The sequence below is a fragment of the Anolis sagrei genome, chromosome 5 (assembly GCF_037176765.1).
Source record: "Anolis sagrei isolate rAnoSag1 chromosome 5, rAnoSag1.mat, whole genome shotgun sequence".
Lineage (NCBI taxonomy): Eukaryota > Metazoa > Chordata > Lepidosauria > Squamata > Dactyloidae > Anolis > Anolis sagrei.
In genome coordinates this window covers 136,385,333-136,406,355 of record NC_090025.1, presented here as the reverse complement: position 1 = coordinate 136,406,355, position 21,023 = coordinate 136,385,333, and the positions used below count along the sequence as shown (strand labels likewise).

Genomic DNA, 21,023 nt, shown 5'->3' with positions numbered 1-21,023 from the left:
TGTTTCCGAACTGCTACGTTGGCAGAAGCTGGGGCTGACAGCAGAAGCTCATTCTGCTCTCCAGATTCAAACCTGCGATCTTTCGGTCAACATGTTTAACAGCTCAGTGGTTTAATCCACTGTACCACCGGGATACATAAATCCAATTTTCCTAGTTTCCAACAGACCTCACAAGCTATGAGGATGGCTGCCATAGGTGCAGGTGAAATGTCAGGAGAGAATGCTTCTAGAACGTGGTCATATAGCCTGAAAAACCTACCACAAGTCAGTGATTCTGGCCATGAAAGCCTTTGACAATACATTGAGAGAAATCTGTCCCTCGGAAGGGAAATTTCACTCCTGGAAGAGTTATCGTGGGGCAAAGGCAGGCATGGGTAAACTTTCTAACTTGGGGGCCGCATGGCAGGCAGAGCAGGGTGGGTGGACTGGGAGGAAGCAGGTTCTCCCCAAGCCCCCTCCCTGCCCTTTCCTCTTCTCTTTCGGAGGCAGAAAGGGAAGGGAAGACAGCAAATGTTTGGATCCCAAAAGGATTAGCTTTGGTCAGGATAAGGTGGTGGATGGGAGAGAAAAAAATGTCTCCATTAGACCCTGTATTGCCCACTCCGGATGTAGAATCCTAGTTGGGAGAGACCCCCAATGGCCATCCAGTCCAACCCCCTGCCATGCAAGAAGGCACAACCAAAGCACTCCCAAAAGACAGTCTCTGTGGAAAAGCCTCCAGAGGATACACCATCACACTCTGAGGCAACCTATGCCACTCTCCAGGAAGTCCTTCCTAATCTTTCCCTGTGATTTGAAACCATTTCTCCCTTGTGACCTGGTTTCTAGAGCAGCAGAAAGTCAGTTTTTCCCTTCTCCTAAATGGGACACTCTTTAAATTCTTGAAACATGGTTCTCAAGTTCCCGCTCTACCTTCCCTTCTCCCAGCTAAACATCCCCCAGGAGGAAAGGAAGAAGGAAGGAAGGAAAGAAAGAAAGAAGAAAGGGAGAAAGAGTAGGGTAGAAGGGAATGGAGGGAAGAAGGAAGGAAGGATAGGGATGGTGTGTGAGAGAGGAGGGCCTGAGTTTACCCATTCCTGGGCAAAGGCATCTCAACTGAAGCTTTATCTCCAATCCTTGTTTCCACAGCAATCCACATTTGTCAAAATCCAATTATCTTTTTAAAATTATCTTTTTATTTTATTGTTTTAACCCACTCCCACCCACTCCCTTTCTCTAAGTAATTCCTAACTGGATCCCACATACTTTTAATTAATAACTGCCAGGCCATCAAATGATAATCAAGGTGGCCAACTGAAACATTCAGACCTAACTCCAACAGAGAAGAGTCCCTTCTCCCACCCTGGACATTCCACAGATACATAACCCAGTTTTTCCTAGTGTCCAACAGACCTCACAACCTCTGAGGATGCTTGCCATAGATGCCGGTGAAACGTCAGGAGGGAATGCTTCTAGAACATGGCCATATAGCCTGAAAAACCTACAACAACCCAGTGTTGGATTTTCCCATTCAAATTTGCTGAGCACATCTACCGTAGATGCAGTTTGACATCACTTTCACCACAGAGATTGTAGTTTGGCACTCTTTGGTAAAAGAGGCTAAAGAGGTTGCTATGAGGTTTTTGGGCTGTATGGCCATGTTCCAGTAGCATTCTCTCCTGACATTTTTCCTGCATATGTGGCAGGCATCCTCAGAAGTTTGTTCAAAGGTCTGTTAGAAATAAGGCAAGTGGTGTATGTGTGTAGAATGTTCAGGAATAGCGTTTATAGCTACAAGGCTAATCAAGCAGCCTAATTGCAACATTCACACTTGTTTCAGATAAGAATTCTTTCTCCCATCCTGGACATACCACATATATATCCCACTTGCCTCATTTCTAACAGACCTCTGAACAAACCTCTGAGGATGCCTGCCATAGATGCAGGGGAAATGTCAGGAGAGAATGCTACCGGAACATGGCCATGCAGCCCAAAAAACTCGCAGCAACCCAGTGATTCTGGCCATGAAAGCCTTTGACAACACAGAGGCTAAAGAGCTTGTAAAACTACATATCCAAGGAGTCCATAGCATTGACCCCAAGCAGTTAAAGTGGATTAAATAGTGTAGAGATAACCCGTAATTCTCCATCCAGAGGTCATAAGTAACAATCCTTCTATAGTGTCCACATATTGAATTCAAGCAAGTTTATTTGCAGGTTGTGTATTCCTTACATGAAATGTTAGGAACCAGAAGTGGTTTGGATTTCAGAATATCTGAATTTACATATATCTTATTCCTTCAGTTCTAAAGACACACATTTCCCCCATATAAAAATCTTAAAAAACAGTGAGCCTTTGAATTATGGGTGCTTTTACTATTACTGCGGTATGGAAATTAGTGTATGTCTAACAATCAAAAAGATATGCTCGTATATAAGGAGAAATCTGTCTCCCCTCTCCCCACACATCTCAATCCATAGGGAGAGATGGATAAGAAATAATAACAGCAACAACAACAATAATATCATTTTGGAGATGGGGCCAAAGTCTAAACATGAAATTCATGTAAGCCTTATCTACACGTAACATGAAGGTCATAGCATTTTAAATTATTTTGTTAACGAAACAAACTGATTATATTGAACCATCAACATGCAAAGTGCCACTACCTTATCAATATATGTGGAGAATTTTGGGATGTGGAGTATTTTAGGTTTTGGAATTCCAGATAAGTAATGCTCAGTTTGTATGGGGTTGCAGCCACTGAAAGAGTTAGGCTCATCTATCTCTCTTTTCCTCTCTCTTCCATAAAATCCAAAGGTTCAAGTATGACAGATTTTTTTTCATGGAAACATTAAATACATTATACTAAACTGTAGAAGCATACTAATTCCCTTGAAGAAAGACTGTAAACATAGAGAAGGATGGGACTAGTCACCAGCAGGATGCCACAATAATTCCTTTGCACTTTCAAATGTTACTGGAAATGGAGATCTGTATTTTTCACAGTAGGAAGAATTCCACTAAAGTCGAGAGATAATTACAGAGTTGTTTCCTGGTGATATATAAAATGAGTGACTTTGAGATGCAGCTCCTTTACATTTATATATTCTGTTATTTATACCCTGTTGTTCAATTTGATTTTCCAGAATCGCTCAGACTAGAATAAACATTAAAAACACTTTTAATGATAATACACTGTTAAATACACTGTTTGCAAGAAAATGCACTATTAGGCAAAAGCTCAGTTACAGTTCTTCTTATGTTCTATGCCAGAGGCTCTCAAACTTTTTCAGGCGCGGAGCCCTTTCTGAAGCGAAAGTTTCTCGTGGAGCCCCAATAAACGTTTATATATTATCTTATATCATACAGGAAAAGCATAATCAAATCACCCCCAACAGATGCCCCCCTCCCCCAGCCTTTGTAATAATAATATCTAATAGCAGAAACCCCAGGGGCCATACCGTTTAACTCTCTTCTGCCATGCATGAAAAGCACAATTAAAGCACCCCTAGGTGGTGGGAGGGGAAATAGGGTTTTGGAAGCAAGGAAGACAAGGGGAAGCAAGGAAGACAAAACCATATTTCTGACTTATCATATGGTTTTGTGCCTTCACCTGAGACTGTGACTTATCCAAGGCCAACCAATAAGTTTCCATTACTGAGCAGGAATTAAAACATTGGTCTTCCAGTGTGCTAGTCCAACACCCAACCACACTATACCAAGGAAAGCAGGATACTGATTAAAATGGTAGTAGCAACTCTTTTAAACTGATGCATAGAATTGGGCTGCCTGGAAGATGAATTATTTGATAACCTAGTTGACTTCATTTATCACTGCTTTATTATTAATTTTGTGTTTTTAGTTTATGTCTATACATCCTGATTTTACAATAAATTAGATAAATGTTAAATGCATACAAAAATAGGACCAGCCATTACAATTGTAGATAATAAGACGGCATGGAAGAACAGGAGCATATCTACAGTGACCCTTTATCCCAATGTCTAATCAGAGTGTAATTCCAGATCGGACATGGTGTGGCTTTGACTGTCAGCCGTTGGCTGCTACAGAGGCCGGAAGGAGTCCTGACTGCCATATAGTCATGCTTATGGTTTCCTTTCCATTCTTGACATGGCTAGTGTTCATTAACTGTCGCCTGGAGGTATCAGCCCTCCTTTTCTCCTTGTCAACCATTGTGCTCCGGCCAACTGATGAACACTAGTCGTGTCATACCCACTGGCTGCCACTGTGAACAGAATGTGAGGGGAATTTGAGTGCCATCCCATGTCCCCGGGCTGTCTGAGCCTAGAACCATGTAAAACAGTTGAGCTAATTCCATCTCCAAACTGACCCAACAGCTTACCTGGGCACAAAGTTTGCTCTGGATTCTTGAGAGAAAATTTGGAGAAAAACACAACTTTTCTCAATGCAGTTCAAGACCACATTAAGTCTGCATTAACTCAAACCAGCTCTATGCATCATGCAGCTTGTTCCCCTGACACACACTCACACACTTCAGGATAATGGGGCTATTTAGATGTTCTCCTGGGTGGCTGTTCTCTACTATTAGAAGGATAGTGAAAAAGATATGAGAGAAATCTCTCTGAAATGGAACTTTACACACAATATTTAGTTCCTAAGAAACTCTTTCCAGTTACCACTTCTTTACTTCAGATGCCATCAGCAGGTTATATGTGGTGTTTCTTTGGCTGCCTACTTCTTAAACAGGATGGAGTTTTACATGCAAGTACCAGAAATTTGGTGAACCAGCAGTTGAAATTTTACTAAAACATGGACTGCCAGCCAGTTCCTTAAACACTAGAATGATTTACATTCCCTGTGTCTGGTTCGTGTTAATAACTTGGCAATGCTCATTTTGAGCTGACTGGCATTTTTCAGAGGAAAGGAAGAAGGAAAGGGTAGAAAAGGAAATGTGGCAGCCCAGTGACAACGAACTGGTTTTTATTTTCTCATAAGCTTTTGTGGATATGAACCCACTTCTTTGGATGCAGTACAAAGTGATAATGCTTAAGCATAAAGCATATTTACACATTTGTGGGAGTGGGGAGAACTTGTAGGATCCAGAAAGATGCAAATCATTGCTGCTGCCTTAAATTTTCTAAGGACTGTGAAATGCCATGCAGATGGATTATTTTCATGCTACGAGATCAACAGAAAGTCAACCTACATACTCAGCCTACTTCCTTGGGTTCCATCTTATCAATACATTCTCCAAGGAAGCAACTTTTGCTGGTAACAATAAGTAACAAAACGGCACCACAATTGTAGCACTGTTACTATAAGAATATCAAAAGAGCCCTTTAAGAGGATTAAGCATTTCAGTCTTTTACGTTCAGTAAATATCAATCCTCTTACTTTGCATATGTTATGGCATTTAATGGGGCTTATGTGAAAGTGGGCCCAGTGGGATTTCTGAACAAATTAAAGATCACCTAATCTATAAGTATAATATACATATTGTTCATTTACACTACAGTCGGCCTGTGTACAGTGCACGTTCGTATAACATTGATCCTAAATTAGGTCTGGCAAAAATGTATCATAGTTGTGCTCCATTTGGGGTGCTACGTCTTCTTTAGCCATTTAGATCCTAGTGTAATTGCATGGTGTGTCATTCATTTCATTTGAGAAAAATATGGTTCCAGATTATATGTGAACATCATTATACCTGAAGGATCCCAGAACGGATTCCTCATGTAACACATGGGCTGTCTGTGTTTAAACTTTCCTGTGACAAACGTATTTCTGTGCCATTTGAGGTACCACTGGCACTTTCCACTAACAAATTTTTCTAGCATTCTTACTTATTGATTTATCGCATCAGAAGCAAATTGATGGTTCACTTAAAATACATTTAAAAACACAAAGTTTTTTTAAAAACAACAACTTGGCATTATGCTAAATGTCCTTTGACCAGAAGCTGGCCACTTGGAGCGCCTCAGGTGTCACTGTGAGAAGGTCCTCCATTGTGCACATGCAGGGTGCATGTCGTGGACTCCACTTTGTAGCTCCAATTCTTAAGGTTAACTCTGCATCTTGCGGTGCCAGAGTGCAACCTGTTCAGTGCCTTCCAAGTTGCCCACTCTTCTGTGTGCCCAGGAGGGAGTTTCTCATCCGGTCTCAGCCATTGATTGAGGTTCTGGGTTTTAGTCTGTCACTTTTGGACTCTTGTTTGCTGAGGTGTTCCTGCGAGTATCTCTGTAGATCTTAGGAAGCTGTTTCTTCATTTAAGGGATTGGCATGTTGGTTGATATCCAAACAGAGGGTGGGCCGAAGATGTCTATGCCTTGGACCTTACATTGCTGAATACTACTTCCTGACAGATGTCAGTTGGTGCGATACCAGCTAAACAGAGTAATTTCTCCAGTGATGTAGGGCATAGACATCCTGTGACAATGGGACATGTCTCATTAAGAGCTACATCCACTGTTTTTGCATGGTGAGATGTTTTCCACACTGGGCATGCGTATTCAGCAGCAGAATAGCAAAGTATAAGGGCAGATATCTTCTCTGTGTCTGGTTGTGATCCCCAGGTTGTGCCAGTCAGCTTTCGCACAGTATTATTTTTAGCACCCCCTTTTTGCTTGATATTCTACAGTGCTTCTTATAAGTCAGAGCATGGTCCAGAGTAACTCTCAGGTATTTTGGTGTGCTGCAGTGCTCCTGTGGGATTCCTTCCCAGGTAATCCTCAGAGTTGGAGATGCTTGTCTGTTCTTAAGATGAAAAGCACACGTTTGCATTTTTTATGGATTAGAAATCAGCTGGTTTTCCCTGTAATAGGCAGTAAGAACACCTAAAGCTTCCTTCATAGTCCTGTAATTTTATTATATATTTACATAGTAATCCTTCTGTTACTGGATGAAAACCTTATTCAATGAGATAACATATTTAGGAATTTATTTTATGTAGTCTGTTCTGTTTAGTTCATTTGGACAGGATAGTGATAATTCTCCTCATCTCACAATGAAACTAATGACCTGAAAGAATTGCTGCAGGGTCTCTGATCTACTAATAGTTAGATAATGAGCAGAAAGGCCTGTGTTTGGCATTCCAGAGCATTTCAAGTGCTGTTGACCCCCCCCCCCCCCAAATGTACACAGTATGTCTGTCTTTGTGATTTGGTGATATTAGTAATTCATGTTTCATGTAACAACTGCTTTCTCTAGATGCCTTGATCATAGAGGTGGACAACAAGGAAAACAGTGAATATTAACAGAAAGCATGAGAACTGTCTGTAACTCTGTGTGTCTCGAATTCCTATTTGGGGGAGCTCAAAATGGAACAGTGTTCTTTTCCCTAAATAACTTGGGAAACCTATTTGTTCAGAAAGATGCAAAGCTTCTTATCCTCGATCAGCACCCCAGGACATGAGGGATTAGTCTTGTAAAATTTGCAGATCATTTACATTCAATGCTGACCTTAATTGCAGTTTGGATCTGTCTTAATTGATAAAAGTAAACAGGAGAGGTGAGCACTGTTAAAGGTATTGTTAGCACACCTTTCCTATATTTGCTTTAAAAAGCAAGTGAAACCATTTTCTTTCTTGTCACAATGAATTTTGTCTGGAAGCAAATAGGAAAGCTATCAACTTGTTTTAGTACATAGTCTCTAAAACATGTGTCAGATAACTGTTGGGTATTATATTTTTCTCTATCTTTTGTTTCTGAACACTTTTAAAGAGTTGACCCATGTAATGCAATTATAGTCGCCCAGTGAAGATTACTGTCAGCAAATCTTAATTACTTGGGAAGGGGCTCAAAACTAATCAAATAATCAAAATCTATTTTGATTGGATCCTTGTTGCCTTCCAAGAGAAGTGATGAGCCCAAGATAATTCCCCTTTCTAACTTCAGAGCATATAGATTGCATGCATAATGAATGTATACAAAATGAAAGTGTTGTTTCAAACCTGAAAATGGGTGTGTCGCACAGATTCACCTTTTATTTCATAAGAATAGAGTAAGACTTCCCCTATCCACAGAACCCATATCTGTGGCTCCCTTACTTTCCCCAGAGTAGAAAATGGTCTCTAGGTATTAGTTCCTCCAGACAGCTCTGTGGTATACTCCTCCAGGAATCCCTAGGTCTTCCAACGCAGCTCTGGTATCCTGCGACAGGAAACAAAATAATTAAAGATATTCAGTCATATCTGCAGTTCCACATAATCACAGTCTGGCCAGGAGCGTATCCTCTATGGTTACATGGGTCTTATTGTAATTTATTTTCAGCACTGCTGGTGTTAAAGAAGTCAGAGTTGGCCATGGTGGTCCATGCTCTTGTTACATCGAGAATAGATTACTGCAACACGTTGTATGTGGGGTTGCCTTTGAAGACTGTTCAGAAGCTTCAAATGGTCCAACGAGTGGCAGCCAGATTTCTACCTGGGGCGTCGTACAGGGAGCACATAACTCCCCTGTTACGTCAGCTTCACTGGCTGCCAGTTTGCTACCGAGCACAATTCAAAGTGCTGGCTTTAACCTATAAAGCCCTAAACTGTTTCGGTCCAGCTCACCTGTCCGAACGTATCTGCCTCTATGAACCATCAAAGAGGTAAAGTTCTTCTGGGTCTCTTCTCCCCACCAAGTACAGTTGGTGGGAACAAGAGAAAGGGCTTTATCACTGGTGGCTCCTCAGCTCTGGAACTCTCTCCCCACTGAGATTAGATCAGCATTGTCCCTCCTGGCCTTTAGAAAGAAAAGAAAGACATGGTTGTGGGACCAAACCTTTGGTCAGTAAAATAATGATGTTCAAAGAATAATTAGGAAATATGTGCAATGACAATTCGGAATGGCTACTGTGTACAATTTTGGGATCATGTGATTTTAATATTTATACTATGATGTTTTAATGCTTTGTCTTAATGTTTTAATGTTTGTGTTTTATGTTTAATGGTTTTAATTATTTTATTTTATAGTTATATGTTAGCATTTAGTTATTACATTTTTTTTCTTTCTACATGTATATGGCATTGAATTTTCACCACTGATATGTTGCAGAACTCCTTGAGGCCCCCCTGGGGTGAGAAAGGCAGTATATAAATATAGTAAATAGATAGATAGATAGATAGATAGATAGATAGATAAGGTCAGCTCCTGTTTTCCTATACATTGGAAACTGAGCATCATGATGCATTAAACTGATTTTGTATCTTAAGATAATTGATAATTCAACATCTCTAAGCAAGATGAAGACCGGGATTAAATTTGTACAGTGAAATCTCAAGTCATACCTATACAAATCTTTTCAGTCGCTTCTTACTAGTAAGATGGAAGCTATGATGCAGTATTCTGATTTCTGTTCTAGTTCTTCTGACAGGAAAGACCCAGACTCTTACAGAAACATTACCATAAAAGCAGGAAACTTGCCTGAGGTTATTCTAACTCAATGTAGTATGCTCTAGAAAAGACACGAAGCAAACTTCTACCTCTTCATATGGTCTATTTTAAAGGATCCTCATTGTGGCTTGTTCGAAGTCTATAATTAAAAGAGGTGGAGATTAGATTTAAACAGGAAAGTTTGTTATTTTTCATCTTAAAGGTTTGATTTAATGAGCTGGCCTTTGGGTTTGGCAGCTCATAAGACTGGAAATGAGATGTTGTATCAGTTCTGGTGCAATCCTGTTACCAATGCAGGTGTTGCAAATTCTTTTATTAAAGGGAGTATCGGTGTAATACACTTCAGTTGTGTCATGAGCGTAATGTCTTAATGCGATGAAAGCAATTCAATGTGCAATTGCAGATTTGTCTCTCTCTGTTAGTTTAGTTAAATTATGGGAACAGCAAGGATTAGTTACTTTTTGAAACTCAGCACTATTTCGTGATGAGGCTTGCAGCTTTGTAATTAACTGTTTAGTGGAGGTAAAGCAGTTTTGCAGTAGTAGAACTGTCATGTCTAAACAAGTATATTACAATTGGTTTCATCTTATAAAGAACTGAAATCTGGCCAATAAGATATCCACAATGATGACTTAAGGAAATACAGACTTTTCTTTTTCAGATAACTTTGTTCAAACTGTCTTGCTCAAGTCTTGTAGACTCAGGGCCATGGTTACTTGCTTGTGTCTATCTTCTTTTTCTACTGTTTTAGTTTTACCAAACCATATTCTTCTTTCCATTGAATTATGTTGGGCCCTTCCACACAGCCATATAACCCAGAATATCAAGGCAGGAAATCCCACAATATTTGCTTTGAACTGGGTTATCTAAGTCCATGCTGCCATATAACCCAGTTCAAAGCAGAAAATGTGGGATTTTATTCAGCTGCGTGGAAGGGGCCATTGTCTCATGACATGTCCAAAATATGATAGCCTTAGTTTTGTCATGTTGACTTCTAAAATTGGGCCTTATTTGTGCTTGGATCCATTTATTTGCTTTTTATTTATTTGCTTTTTGTTCTTGGACCCATTTAGTAGTAGCCTCCCATTGAGAATATAGGTTAGGTGTCGCTACAATCAAATGGCACTCATAGAACTCACCTCCAGCAGCATGTTTCACGTGAGACTATTGTTTTTTTTTTTTAGCTTAATGGTCCATTGTTCACTTGTACATATAAAAAGTGGAAAACTATTGTACAATTATATTCAACTTCCATGTTCAATTATGTATCTTTACACTTGGGGTTCTTGCCTTATTCCTTCAGAATCTTAGTTTTCTTCTGATTTCTTGACTACAATCTCAATTTTGATAACCAACCGAATATTTTTAACAGTGGATGTTTTCATCACTCAGTTTAATGATATGTAATCACCGGTGGTTTTTTCTTTAAACTGCAGTCGTAACCCTGCATTTGCACATTTTCTGTTAACTTTCATCAATGGTTATGCTGATTCTTTGCCATTTTCTACTATTAATTTGGTGTCAGATGCATTCTTCAAATTGTTCATATAGGCCCCTTCTACACTGCCATATAAAATCAAGATTACCTGATTTGATAATCTGGATTAAATTACAGTGTAGAAAGGAGCCTTAGCTTTCACACTTTCTTCTAAATCTAGTCCTGTTTTTCAGATTATACATTCTGTGTATAATATGCAGTCTTACCTGGCCCCCGACCAATTTAAAACCATTGTGCCTCTTCATACTTTTTTAGTTGTCTCTCAGTGAGCATATAGGTTAGGCATCACTACAATCAAATATTGCGATACTTCCATTTCTTTTAGAGGATTTCCTTTTTAAAACTTTTAGTTTAACATCCTCAAGTTTATTCACAAAAGCTCCTCATTTTGCTCTTTGGCAGACTCAGGTAAATGATTGAATGGAGATGTCATTCAAATAACAAAATATTCAACCCAATTCAATGAGGTAGTTGATCTCAAAAGTTCTTAATCTTTTGAGACCCAGTGTTTCCAGTAGAATTATTTGCTATCATGTCCTTTACTACTAAATAGCTCGCACTGCAAAGACAATCAAAAACACACAAAAGTCCCAAATTTTGTTTTGTTTAAAAACCTCCCAGTATTATTGCATATACTCATGTAGAAGTTGAAGATAGGTTTGAGAGCTAAGATTATGGATTTTGATATATTCCATGGAGGTGGGTTCAGTGTCATTTCGCAGAGAAGGGAAAGCACTAGTGTCACCTCCACTATTTTCCCAGCCAGGCATTCAAAGAGACAAGAAGCAGTACTGCAGCAAAGAGAATAGAGGGAGTTAGTTCTTCTTTTAGGTTCCCTTGCTTTTGCTACTCTACTCAGAGAAAGCAATGATTCTCTCTCTCTCAAAGTATTTTGACCCAGGGTTTTTATATAGATTTCTTTAAAAACTAAAATATATAGATTTATACATGATGATTAAATATAGGGTAAGTTTCTCACCCTGTGCACACATACATAGAAGTGAGCATTAAAAAGCTTTATATAGCATTTTTATGATTTACTTCTGAATATTTTTTCATAGCATTATCCTTGTACCACATCTCAGTGTGTCTGTGCTGGAGGTTTATGCTTACGATTTGTCCTGATATGATACAGAGTTATCACAATGTATGAAGACCTGCTATCAGGCGCAGATAGTATTAAGTAACAGGATAACCTTTTATGCACAAACAGAAGTCCTCAGTTACAACCTATAAATAAAACAAATAACATTCATACAGGATTGTTTCTATTTCATCCTGTTAGGTGTAAGAATGTGTCTATGTCTTACTGGAATTCCTATTGGATGCTGCCCTCTGATGTTTGTGGAAAGAACTGCTTTTGGGAAGCTGCTCTTAGGTAGGCTTTGACAGTCTTAACTGCTCAAGAAACTTTTTTGGATATGTTAAAAAGCATCTGAATTTTTTTACAGATTGAATAAACTATTAATTTGAGGGGTGGGTCCTTGCTACTCATTTTGCTTAATCCTACTGGGCTTTCTCATTTATAAAAAAAGATCCCCGTTTTGAAATGCATTACATACCCTATATACTCAATTACTCATGTATAAGTCTAGAAATTTTAGTCAAAAATCAACCTCAGAAACCTGGGTCAACTTATTGCGAGAGTACTATACCTTATATCTTATTAAAATTCAGTGAGTACTGTACCTTATATCTTATTAAAAAATCATCCACTTCCATCTCTGAGTATAGAGGCTATCCCTCTATTCTGCCTTGGTCAGGCCTTACCTGGAATACTGTGTCCAATTCTGGGCACCGCAATTAAAGGGAGATGTAGACAAGCTGGAATATGTCCAGAGGAAGTTGACTAAAATGATCAAGGGCCAACAAGCCCTATGAGGAGCAGCTTAAAAAGCTGGGCATGTTTAGCCTGCAGGAAAGAAGAATGAGAGGAGACATGATAGCCATGCATAAATATATGAGGGGAAGTCATAGAGAGGAGGCAGCAAGCTTGTTTTCTGCTACCCTGGAGTCTAGGGCATGGAACAGTGGCTTCAAACTACAGGAAATGAGATTCCACTTGAATATTAGGACGAACTTCCTAACTAACTGTGAGAGCTGTTCAGCAGTGGAACTTTCTGCCCTGGAGTGTGGTGGAGGCTCCTTCTTTGGAGGCTTTTGGACAGAGGCTGGATGGCCATCTGTCGAGGGTGCTTTGAATGTGATTTTCCTGCTTCTTGGCATGGGTTCGGACTGGATGGCCCACAAGATCTTTTCCAACTCTATGATTCTATGAGGCAAAAGCTGAGAGCTTAGCCTATCCAGAAAGAATCTCAAAGAAGCCTTGACCCCCTCTAGGCTCCACTGTGGTTCTGCTTCTGGACATTTTGAATGCCTGGACAGGAAAACAGTGACAGCTGCCAAATGGGGCTGCTCCTCTGAAGGCACCATTGGTGCTTTCTCTTCTCCATGGAATTATCCCCGATTTATCCACAGATCATATTTAAAATCCATAATGTTGGCCCCCAGACCTGTCCTCAACTTATACACGAGTATATACGGTATTTCCTGATCACGTGTGCATACTGACTAGTTGCTAAAGTAAATAAAATGTAGTAATCCGCAATTAGATTGAACATTTACTTTATCAGAAAAACCATGGAATAAAATACCCAAAATCTTTGGACTTTCATTCCATGTGAACTATAAAATTGTATTGCCAGATTTTTTTAATTTTTGCTTCTCTCTTTAGGTATACATTGGTTATAATTTCAAGCAAGTGGGAAGAGTGCTCAGCAGTAAAGGCACAGTTGTTTTTATTTAAAAAATTTAATGGAAACTTCTTGTGTGTAGTTAGAGGTTTGAGCAGAAGATTGATGTGGAGAGGAAGTGGTTTATGAAGTAAAGGAAGGACTTGCATGTCAAGGACAAAGATTCACTGTTCCAAGCTTGGTGATCATGAATTTCCAGTTAGGGTGCAATTAAAAAATGGTTACTTGAAGGCTTCCTGGCTTATTGCTCTATGACAAGAAGTAAAAAAGGAAGGGCTCAACATTGAGAGAGTGCATGTGTGCAGAATCCTTATGGGATTATTGGGTTATTCAGGTGAAAGATGATTGTCTGAATTGGCCAATATGTTTGATAGAGACATGTGATCCAGTTGGACAGTATTTGCCTGCAGACTGCTTTGGTATGAAGCAGTCTGCAGGCAATCCTGGTGTCCAGGGAAGGGGAGTTTAGAAACCTAAATCACTAGAATTTACATAAAATGTGATATTATTCAAGTGACTACTGTGGCAATCAGATTGACATCTAAAAGTACACATAACATGCATATGCTCCAAAGGAAAGCTACTGATGCCACCACTTTCTTATGAAGAGGCAGAGCACAGGCGATCATACAGCAGCATACATCATACAGCAGCATACATGATAAATACATGGCCTTTAACTTCCATATAAAATCCAGATTATCTGCTTTGAACTGGATTATATGGCAGACTCAAATAATCCAGTTCAAAGCAGATAATGTGGATTTTCGGCTTTGATAATCTAGGTTATATGGCAGTGTAGAGGGGGCCCATGTTACTGAGTGTTGGTGCTGTTGTACAATACATTGGATGTAACAGAAATGGGAGGAGAGTAATACAGTAATTTTTTGAAGGACATCCTTAACACAATACAACCCCTAATGTTTTGGCGAGATACATTCAAAGACTCCACATGCATACCTGAAACTGGATAACCTGAAAGACTGTTTTTACTATAATTTGGGCAGAAACATACCATAGAGTTGTACTAGAGAGGCCCACAAACATTTCTAGAAGAAGAAAAATATTTTTGGAGCTTGGGTAAGTGAAACCATGGATATCAGAACCATGGACATGGGGTTGTACTATATTTGTATCCCACTTTTGCTAAACATTGTAGTGAGAGCTCAAAATATTTATTTATTTCACATGTTTTGGCCTGTTGTGGGGTAGAGAGCCAGAGCCACAAAAGGATCCTCCTTCACTCCTCTTTCCTTGATGCCCCATTAGTCATTTATCTGATGCATTAAAGAGCTTTCCTGGTTTTCTTTTCTAAAGTAGAAACATCCTATTCTGGCCATGAAGAGATAATTTGGTAAACAACATAGCCAGGTTTTTGCTGGCAATAGCAAGAAAGGCAGAAGAGAACAGAATCCATAATTTCCTGACAAAATTAAAGAGAGACAGTCCTGCTCCTGAGTGCTCTTAATACTGCGGTTCATTTCCTCATAGAAATCTCATTACTGGATAGTTCTTAAGATTCCTGTTATCCGAAAACAAAAAAATTGTGTTTAAACAAGTTAAACTCCAAATTAGTTAAGTCAGAGTTTGCTTTTTCTCATTGTTTTAGTTCCAATACAACTATAATGCATCCTGATGTTTAAATTAAGCAGTTATGGGATGCATTTCTCCTTCCTGGCTTTTCCTGCTGCAGGTATAGCTTTGTTAATGAAGTAGATGTGTTCCTGGAAATTAAATTTTTAATTGAAAATCTGGTACATGGAAATAGTAGATAGGTTCATTTGTTTTCATAAGAAGAATACTGAACTGAAGCAACCAAAATGCTAAGTAGATAAAAAACTTAGAGTTGTTTTGCAGATCACTTGATACTTCTTCCAAAATACAATAACCCCCAAAATACTTGGGGGTTATTTTTTTCTTTTTTTTCCACAAGTGTCTACTTTTTCTTTGATTTTTCTATTTGAGCTCAATGTCATCCACCTGGTAGTTTATCTGCTCCCCCCTTTTCTCTGACAAAATATTTTAACAGTGAAGCTCCAATTTACAAAGTTTTTAAACAGTCACCTTCCCTCTCCTCCATGTTTTCTGTTCAGCTTAATGTTTTAGCTGCAGAGTAGTGAAGGATGTGTGGAGAAAGAGACTTCTGGGGTTGGGTTGCATCTCTGTGTCTGCAGTAAACAATACAATGAATGTTTGATCTGGGAAGGAATTGAATTGTGCTTTAGATATTTCTCTTATAGTTGTGCATGGCTGCATAGAAGAGGCACAATAAACAACAATTGCCTCCAGAATTATTTACTCCATGTGTGTAAAAAGTAAAACCACTCATATCAAAGAAATGTTCATACTCTGTTGTGGACTCCACTTTGTGGCCCCCTTTCTTAAGGTTGGCTCTGCATCTTGTGGTGCCAGAGCACAGTCTGTTCAGTGCCTCCCAAGTTGCCCAGTCATCTGTATGCCCAGGATGGAGTCTCATTTGGAATCAGCCATTGGTTGAGGTTCCAGGTTTTAGCCTACCACTTTTGGACTCTCGCTTGCTGAGGTGTTCCAGTGAGTATCTCTGTAGATCTTAGAAAGCTATTTCTTGATTTAAGGCATTGGCTTACTGGTTGATATCTGAACAGGGGATGGATTGAAGATGTCACAGCTTTCATTATTGGCTGCTACTTCCTAGCAGATGTCAGGTGGTGCAGTACCAGCTAAACAGTATAGTTTCTCCAGTGACGTGGGGCATAGACATCCTGGGATAATGTGGCATGTCTCATTAAGACCCCCATCCACTGTTTTTAACATGGTGAGATGTGTTCCACACTGGGTATGTGCATTCAGCAGCAGAGCAGCAAAGTGCCAGGACAGATGTCTTCACTGTGTCTGTTTGTGATCTCCAGATTGTGCCAGTTACCTTCATATGATATTATTTCTAGCACCCACTTTTTGCTTGATAGTCAGGCAGTGCTTCTTGTAAGTCAGAGCAGGTATCTCGGTGTGCTGCAGTGTTCCCGTGGGATTCCTTTCCAGATAATCCTCAGAGTTCAAGATGCTTGTCTGTTCTTAAGTTGAAAAGAACACATCTGTGTTTGAGATGGACTAGGAATCAGCTGGTTTTCCCTGTAATTGGCAGTAAGAACACCTAAAGCTTTGGAGAGCTTCTGATCAACCATTTCAAAGCTTGGGCGGTGATGGCATGATCTTCAGCATAGATGAAACTCTCTATCCCCTTTGGCAGTGGCTGATCATTTGTGTAAATGTTAAACATTGATGGAGCAAGCACGCTCCCCTGAGGCAAACCACAGATCACCTACTACAATGCAGTCTGATTCCTGCCATATGCACAATGCACCTTATTATAGCAACACCAGAGGGGCTTAAAGTGCCAGCTTCTGGTCAAAGGACATGTCGTATAATGCCAAGTTTTTCACTTTGTGTTTTTAAATGCATTAAACTATACCCTCAATTTGCTTCTGACATGATAAATAAATAAATAGCCTGTACATACAGATTTTATATGTTGAATTCCTTTAATGACTGATGAATTTTCTGGATACAAAAAAGGATATAACTGTTTTAACAGTAAAAAATGAAGTTTTAAGTAGGGTATGAAAATCACATTGGCTCTGAGAAGAAATATTTAGGTATAATTTAGAAAACAAGAGTTGCAATTTTAGGCAGTTTACTTCATGTTCTTTGAAAAAGAAAGATAATTCTACAAGGCATAAGTGTATAAACTAGAAATTAAGGTTATTTTCACTTTACAGTGTGCTTTGATTTTCAACAAAGTTTTAAAAAGACTTTCCTTGATACAAGTTGAAATCATTTTTCCTTTTTTTATTTCTCTCAGTAGTTGCCATGTACCATCCCTGAATTTCCTTTAATTTGAAGAGTTTGTAAAGTGACACACATGTAATATGTATAAATTATCTTTCCCTTAAATATGATGTAAAAGCCTTTACATTTAGCATTGTCTCTTTGGAAAGTAGTACTATTTGTATCCTTTGTACTAGATATGATATCTCGAAACCTCACCCATCTGAGACGATGCATTTGGCAGTGGTTGCTTGTGGTGAGAGGTTGGAGGAGACTATTACTATGTTGAGATCAGCCATTATCTTCAGCATCAAACCTCTACAGTTCCATATTTTTGCAGAGGACCAATTACATCATGACTTCAGAGAAACAGTAAGTATTCAGCTAACATAATTGTTTATAGAGAACAGAATAGCTGTTTAGGCATTGAGTGCTTGCCTTTCTGTGTGTAAACCACCCTGAGTCCCCTTGGGGAGATAGGGTGGTCTAGAAATAAAGTTGTTGTTGTTGTTGTTGTTATTATTATTGTTATTATTACTTTTAATAACCATTTTAAAATTCAGAATAAATTTCTGGCTGAATTTTATTTTACCTGAATTATGTGCTGAGAGAAAGGCAGGAGATACATTAAATGAATAAATCAATAAACTGTCTTATTTTAAAATATTGCGTTTTACTTTAACAGATATATAGTTAGTGTTACAGCTTTCAAAACTTTCATGTTTTATAGCCAAAGCAAGACGTAGGTATGTAGGGACTTAGTGACTGCTTAGTTGGATATTTTTGGTCTTATGTGTAATAAAATGCTAACCTTGTTGTTTTTCAGCTTGATAATTTGGCATATCAAGAAAAATTTAATTATACTTTATACCCCATCTCATTTCCAACTGAGAATGCAGCAGAATGGAAGAAACTGTTCAAGCCTTGTGCTTCTCAAAGGCTTTTTCTCCCAGTAAGTGGTAATGGTTGTCATGCACAATTTGCGGTTTTTTTAACCCTCTCAACCTGTATAGTTAAAGAATTTTATTTCCAAATGCAGCAATTTGAGAGTTATTTCATTTCTATTAGCGGGAGGAAAGTGTTGCTTGACTTGGCTAAGAAGACATAGCAGCCAAAGTCAATGTTGGTCTTCAGTAAGATATTGCACATTTCTTCCTATCAGTTGAAATTGGGAACATTTTTAATCGTTTGAAGAAAGCAGGGGCTGTGCCTCATGTGCTGTAAAACATGTGTATGTTTCTTTGAGTTATCTGTCCATTTATGATGATCCCATTATGTACATAGATATGTGATTTTCGGTGGTAAGATGAAGAGGCAGGTGCAGGCAGCTAACAAAAATAACTGTGAAATACCATTTTTCCACTTTATATTTATGCTTTCTCATGATTCCCAAAAGAGACTAAATTAAACTTGGTGGTTCATGGAAAACACAAAATATATACCGACTTACTTAAAAATTAATACTGTTCTATTTCTTCCCAGAGTTCTTAGCAGCTTCCAAAATTAAAAACAATAAAACAGAAGTCTAATAAAATCGCTAACAGTATAATATGACTAAATTAGGAAAATGACATCAAATTATCTTGTTTTTAGTTCTGGGGAAAGTTTTACAGCATGGTGAATCATAAACTCATGCAGGTTGTTACTATTTTTATGTTGCACAATCAATTCATAAATATAAACAATAAGGAATAAAAGAATGTTTGCCTACATATTTATATACTGGAACAAACAGTGCAAATGGATATTGTACTTATGACAATAGCTTGTTAGTCAAATTAATGCTTGCTCTAAAATACTGTTTCTAAAACCTCTTTCCCTTTATAGCTAATTCTGAGTGACGTGGACTCTCTACTGTATGTTGACACAGACATTTTGTTCTTGAGACCTGTTGATGATATTTGGTCCTTCCTGAAAAAACTGAATTCTTCTCAAATTGCTGCAATGGCACCTGAACATGAAGAACCTCGTATTGGGTGGTATAATCGCTTTGCTAGGCATCCGTATTATGGCAAGACTGGAATAAATTCTGGAGTAATGTTAATGAATATGACTCGCATAAGAAGAAAATATTTCAAGGTATTAATCTTTTGGATAAAATGTGTGCTTATTCTTCCCTTGATTTATTTCACTGTGACCTCATATTTATAGAGAGGGAAAGAGATTTTCGGTACTGTTGCATTATCCTGACTGAGACCACAAGGGGGCACTAGAGAGAGAGAGAAGGATAGTACATTTTATTGGAGGGGGTAGTTGAAGGAGGAAAATCATTTCCCCCATTTTCGCTGGTTATTCCCCCTCCCCACTTCCCATATCATGAACAAGAGTTGTTTCCATGATGACGACATGATGGTGAAGCCTTTACCTTTATCTGTGCTTCGTTGTTTCTAGGCATTGAATGTTTGGCTTTGTGTTATGTATCCTGGAATCCACCCTGAGTTCCCTCAGGGAGCTAGGGCAGAATACAAACAAATTATTATTATTATTATTATTATTATTATTGGGGGGGATAACAGGAAAACAGGGGGAAATGGTTTTCTTCCTTCAACCCCCCCCCCCCTTCATGGATTTTCTTCTCTGTCTAGCGCCCCCTTGTGGCCTCTGCCCAGATAATGCAACCATACCAGATTTTCTTGTCCGTTCCCTTTGTCCTTTTTTGCTCACTCATAATTTTCTCTTTCTGATTTTCCATAATGTTTCTTTCTTATAGTACAAGGTATAAAAATGAATGAAGCTATCTACAAAAATGTGTATATTTCTGAAAAGTACATAAAAACGAAGTGAGGTCACGAAGAGTCGGAGACGACTGAACGAATGAACAACAACACATAAAACAGTTTTGTTTTTAATAGGTTTTAAAAAAGCATATTAGACACTTCATTTTGTAAAGATGCCATTTTAAATTGGCATGCAGAATTTTTCTCAAACTCTGACGTGATATCCCCATGACCATGGCATTTTTTATGAACCTTGGCAATTTCTGAGTGGATTCTCTTACTGCTTCCACTTTTCCTGGCTTCCTGATGATCCTAGGTCTGCTAGGAATTTTTTTTCATTGTGGATTCAGTTGCCCAAGTATTAAAAATCCATAGCAAAATCATTTCCCAATCTGATACAGATGCATTTTGATTGAGCGCGAAGCCTGTACGGAACACTATGTTGTTGTCACAGAATGGTTGTTCTCATAATATACTTGAATAATAAAGCCCCAATGTTCACTGGTCCAACTTATGAGTGCTGAAAACAACAGAGCTGGACCTATGGAATTAGACCTACCACACCTCTCTACTCCCATTACAGGCCACACAGTGCCTTCTTGAAATATGGGAGATCTTTATGCCCTTCTCTGTATTTGTTCACATGTCATTGTTAAAGAAAAGAGAGTATTTCAATCTTACTAGGTAACATTATGCTGAATGAATAATATATAATAGATACAGTAGGTTATATTATTTGAGATTAGTGTGGATTCTTTGCTCACCAGAAGGTGGTGCTACAAGACCAGCTAATAAGATTTCAGTTTTGTTGAAAGAAAGCACAACTCTCTGCTTTTGTCTGTTATGTATGTGTATGTGCCTGTGTGTGTTTTGGGGAGATCTTAAATCATTGTCATCAGTGGGAGATAAATA

General features: G+C 38.6%; 1 protein-coding gene across 2 annotated transcripts in view; it reads left to right on the top strand.

Annotated features, from left to right (window-relative positions):
• Window positions 1-21,023, top strand: part of GXYLT1 (glucoside xylosyltransferase 1) — a 34,777-nt gene that overhangs the window by 2,060 nt on the left and 11,694 nt on the right. The window contains exons 2-5 of one of the 2 annotated variants that reach the window (XM_060777596.2): window positions 12,123-12,215; window positions 17,592-17,766; window positions 18,221-18,346; window positions 19,222-19,473. In XM_060777596.2, coding sequence (XP_060633579.2) covers window positions 12,123-12,215; window positions 17,592-17,766; window positions 18,221-18,346; window positions 19,222-19,473 — 646 coding nt within the window. The remainder of the gene's footprint in view (window positions 1-12,122; window positions 12,216-17,591; window positions 17,767-18,220; window positions 18,347-19,221; window positions 19,474-21,023) is intronic. The other variant, XM_060777597.2, reaches the window with a different exon arrangement.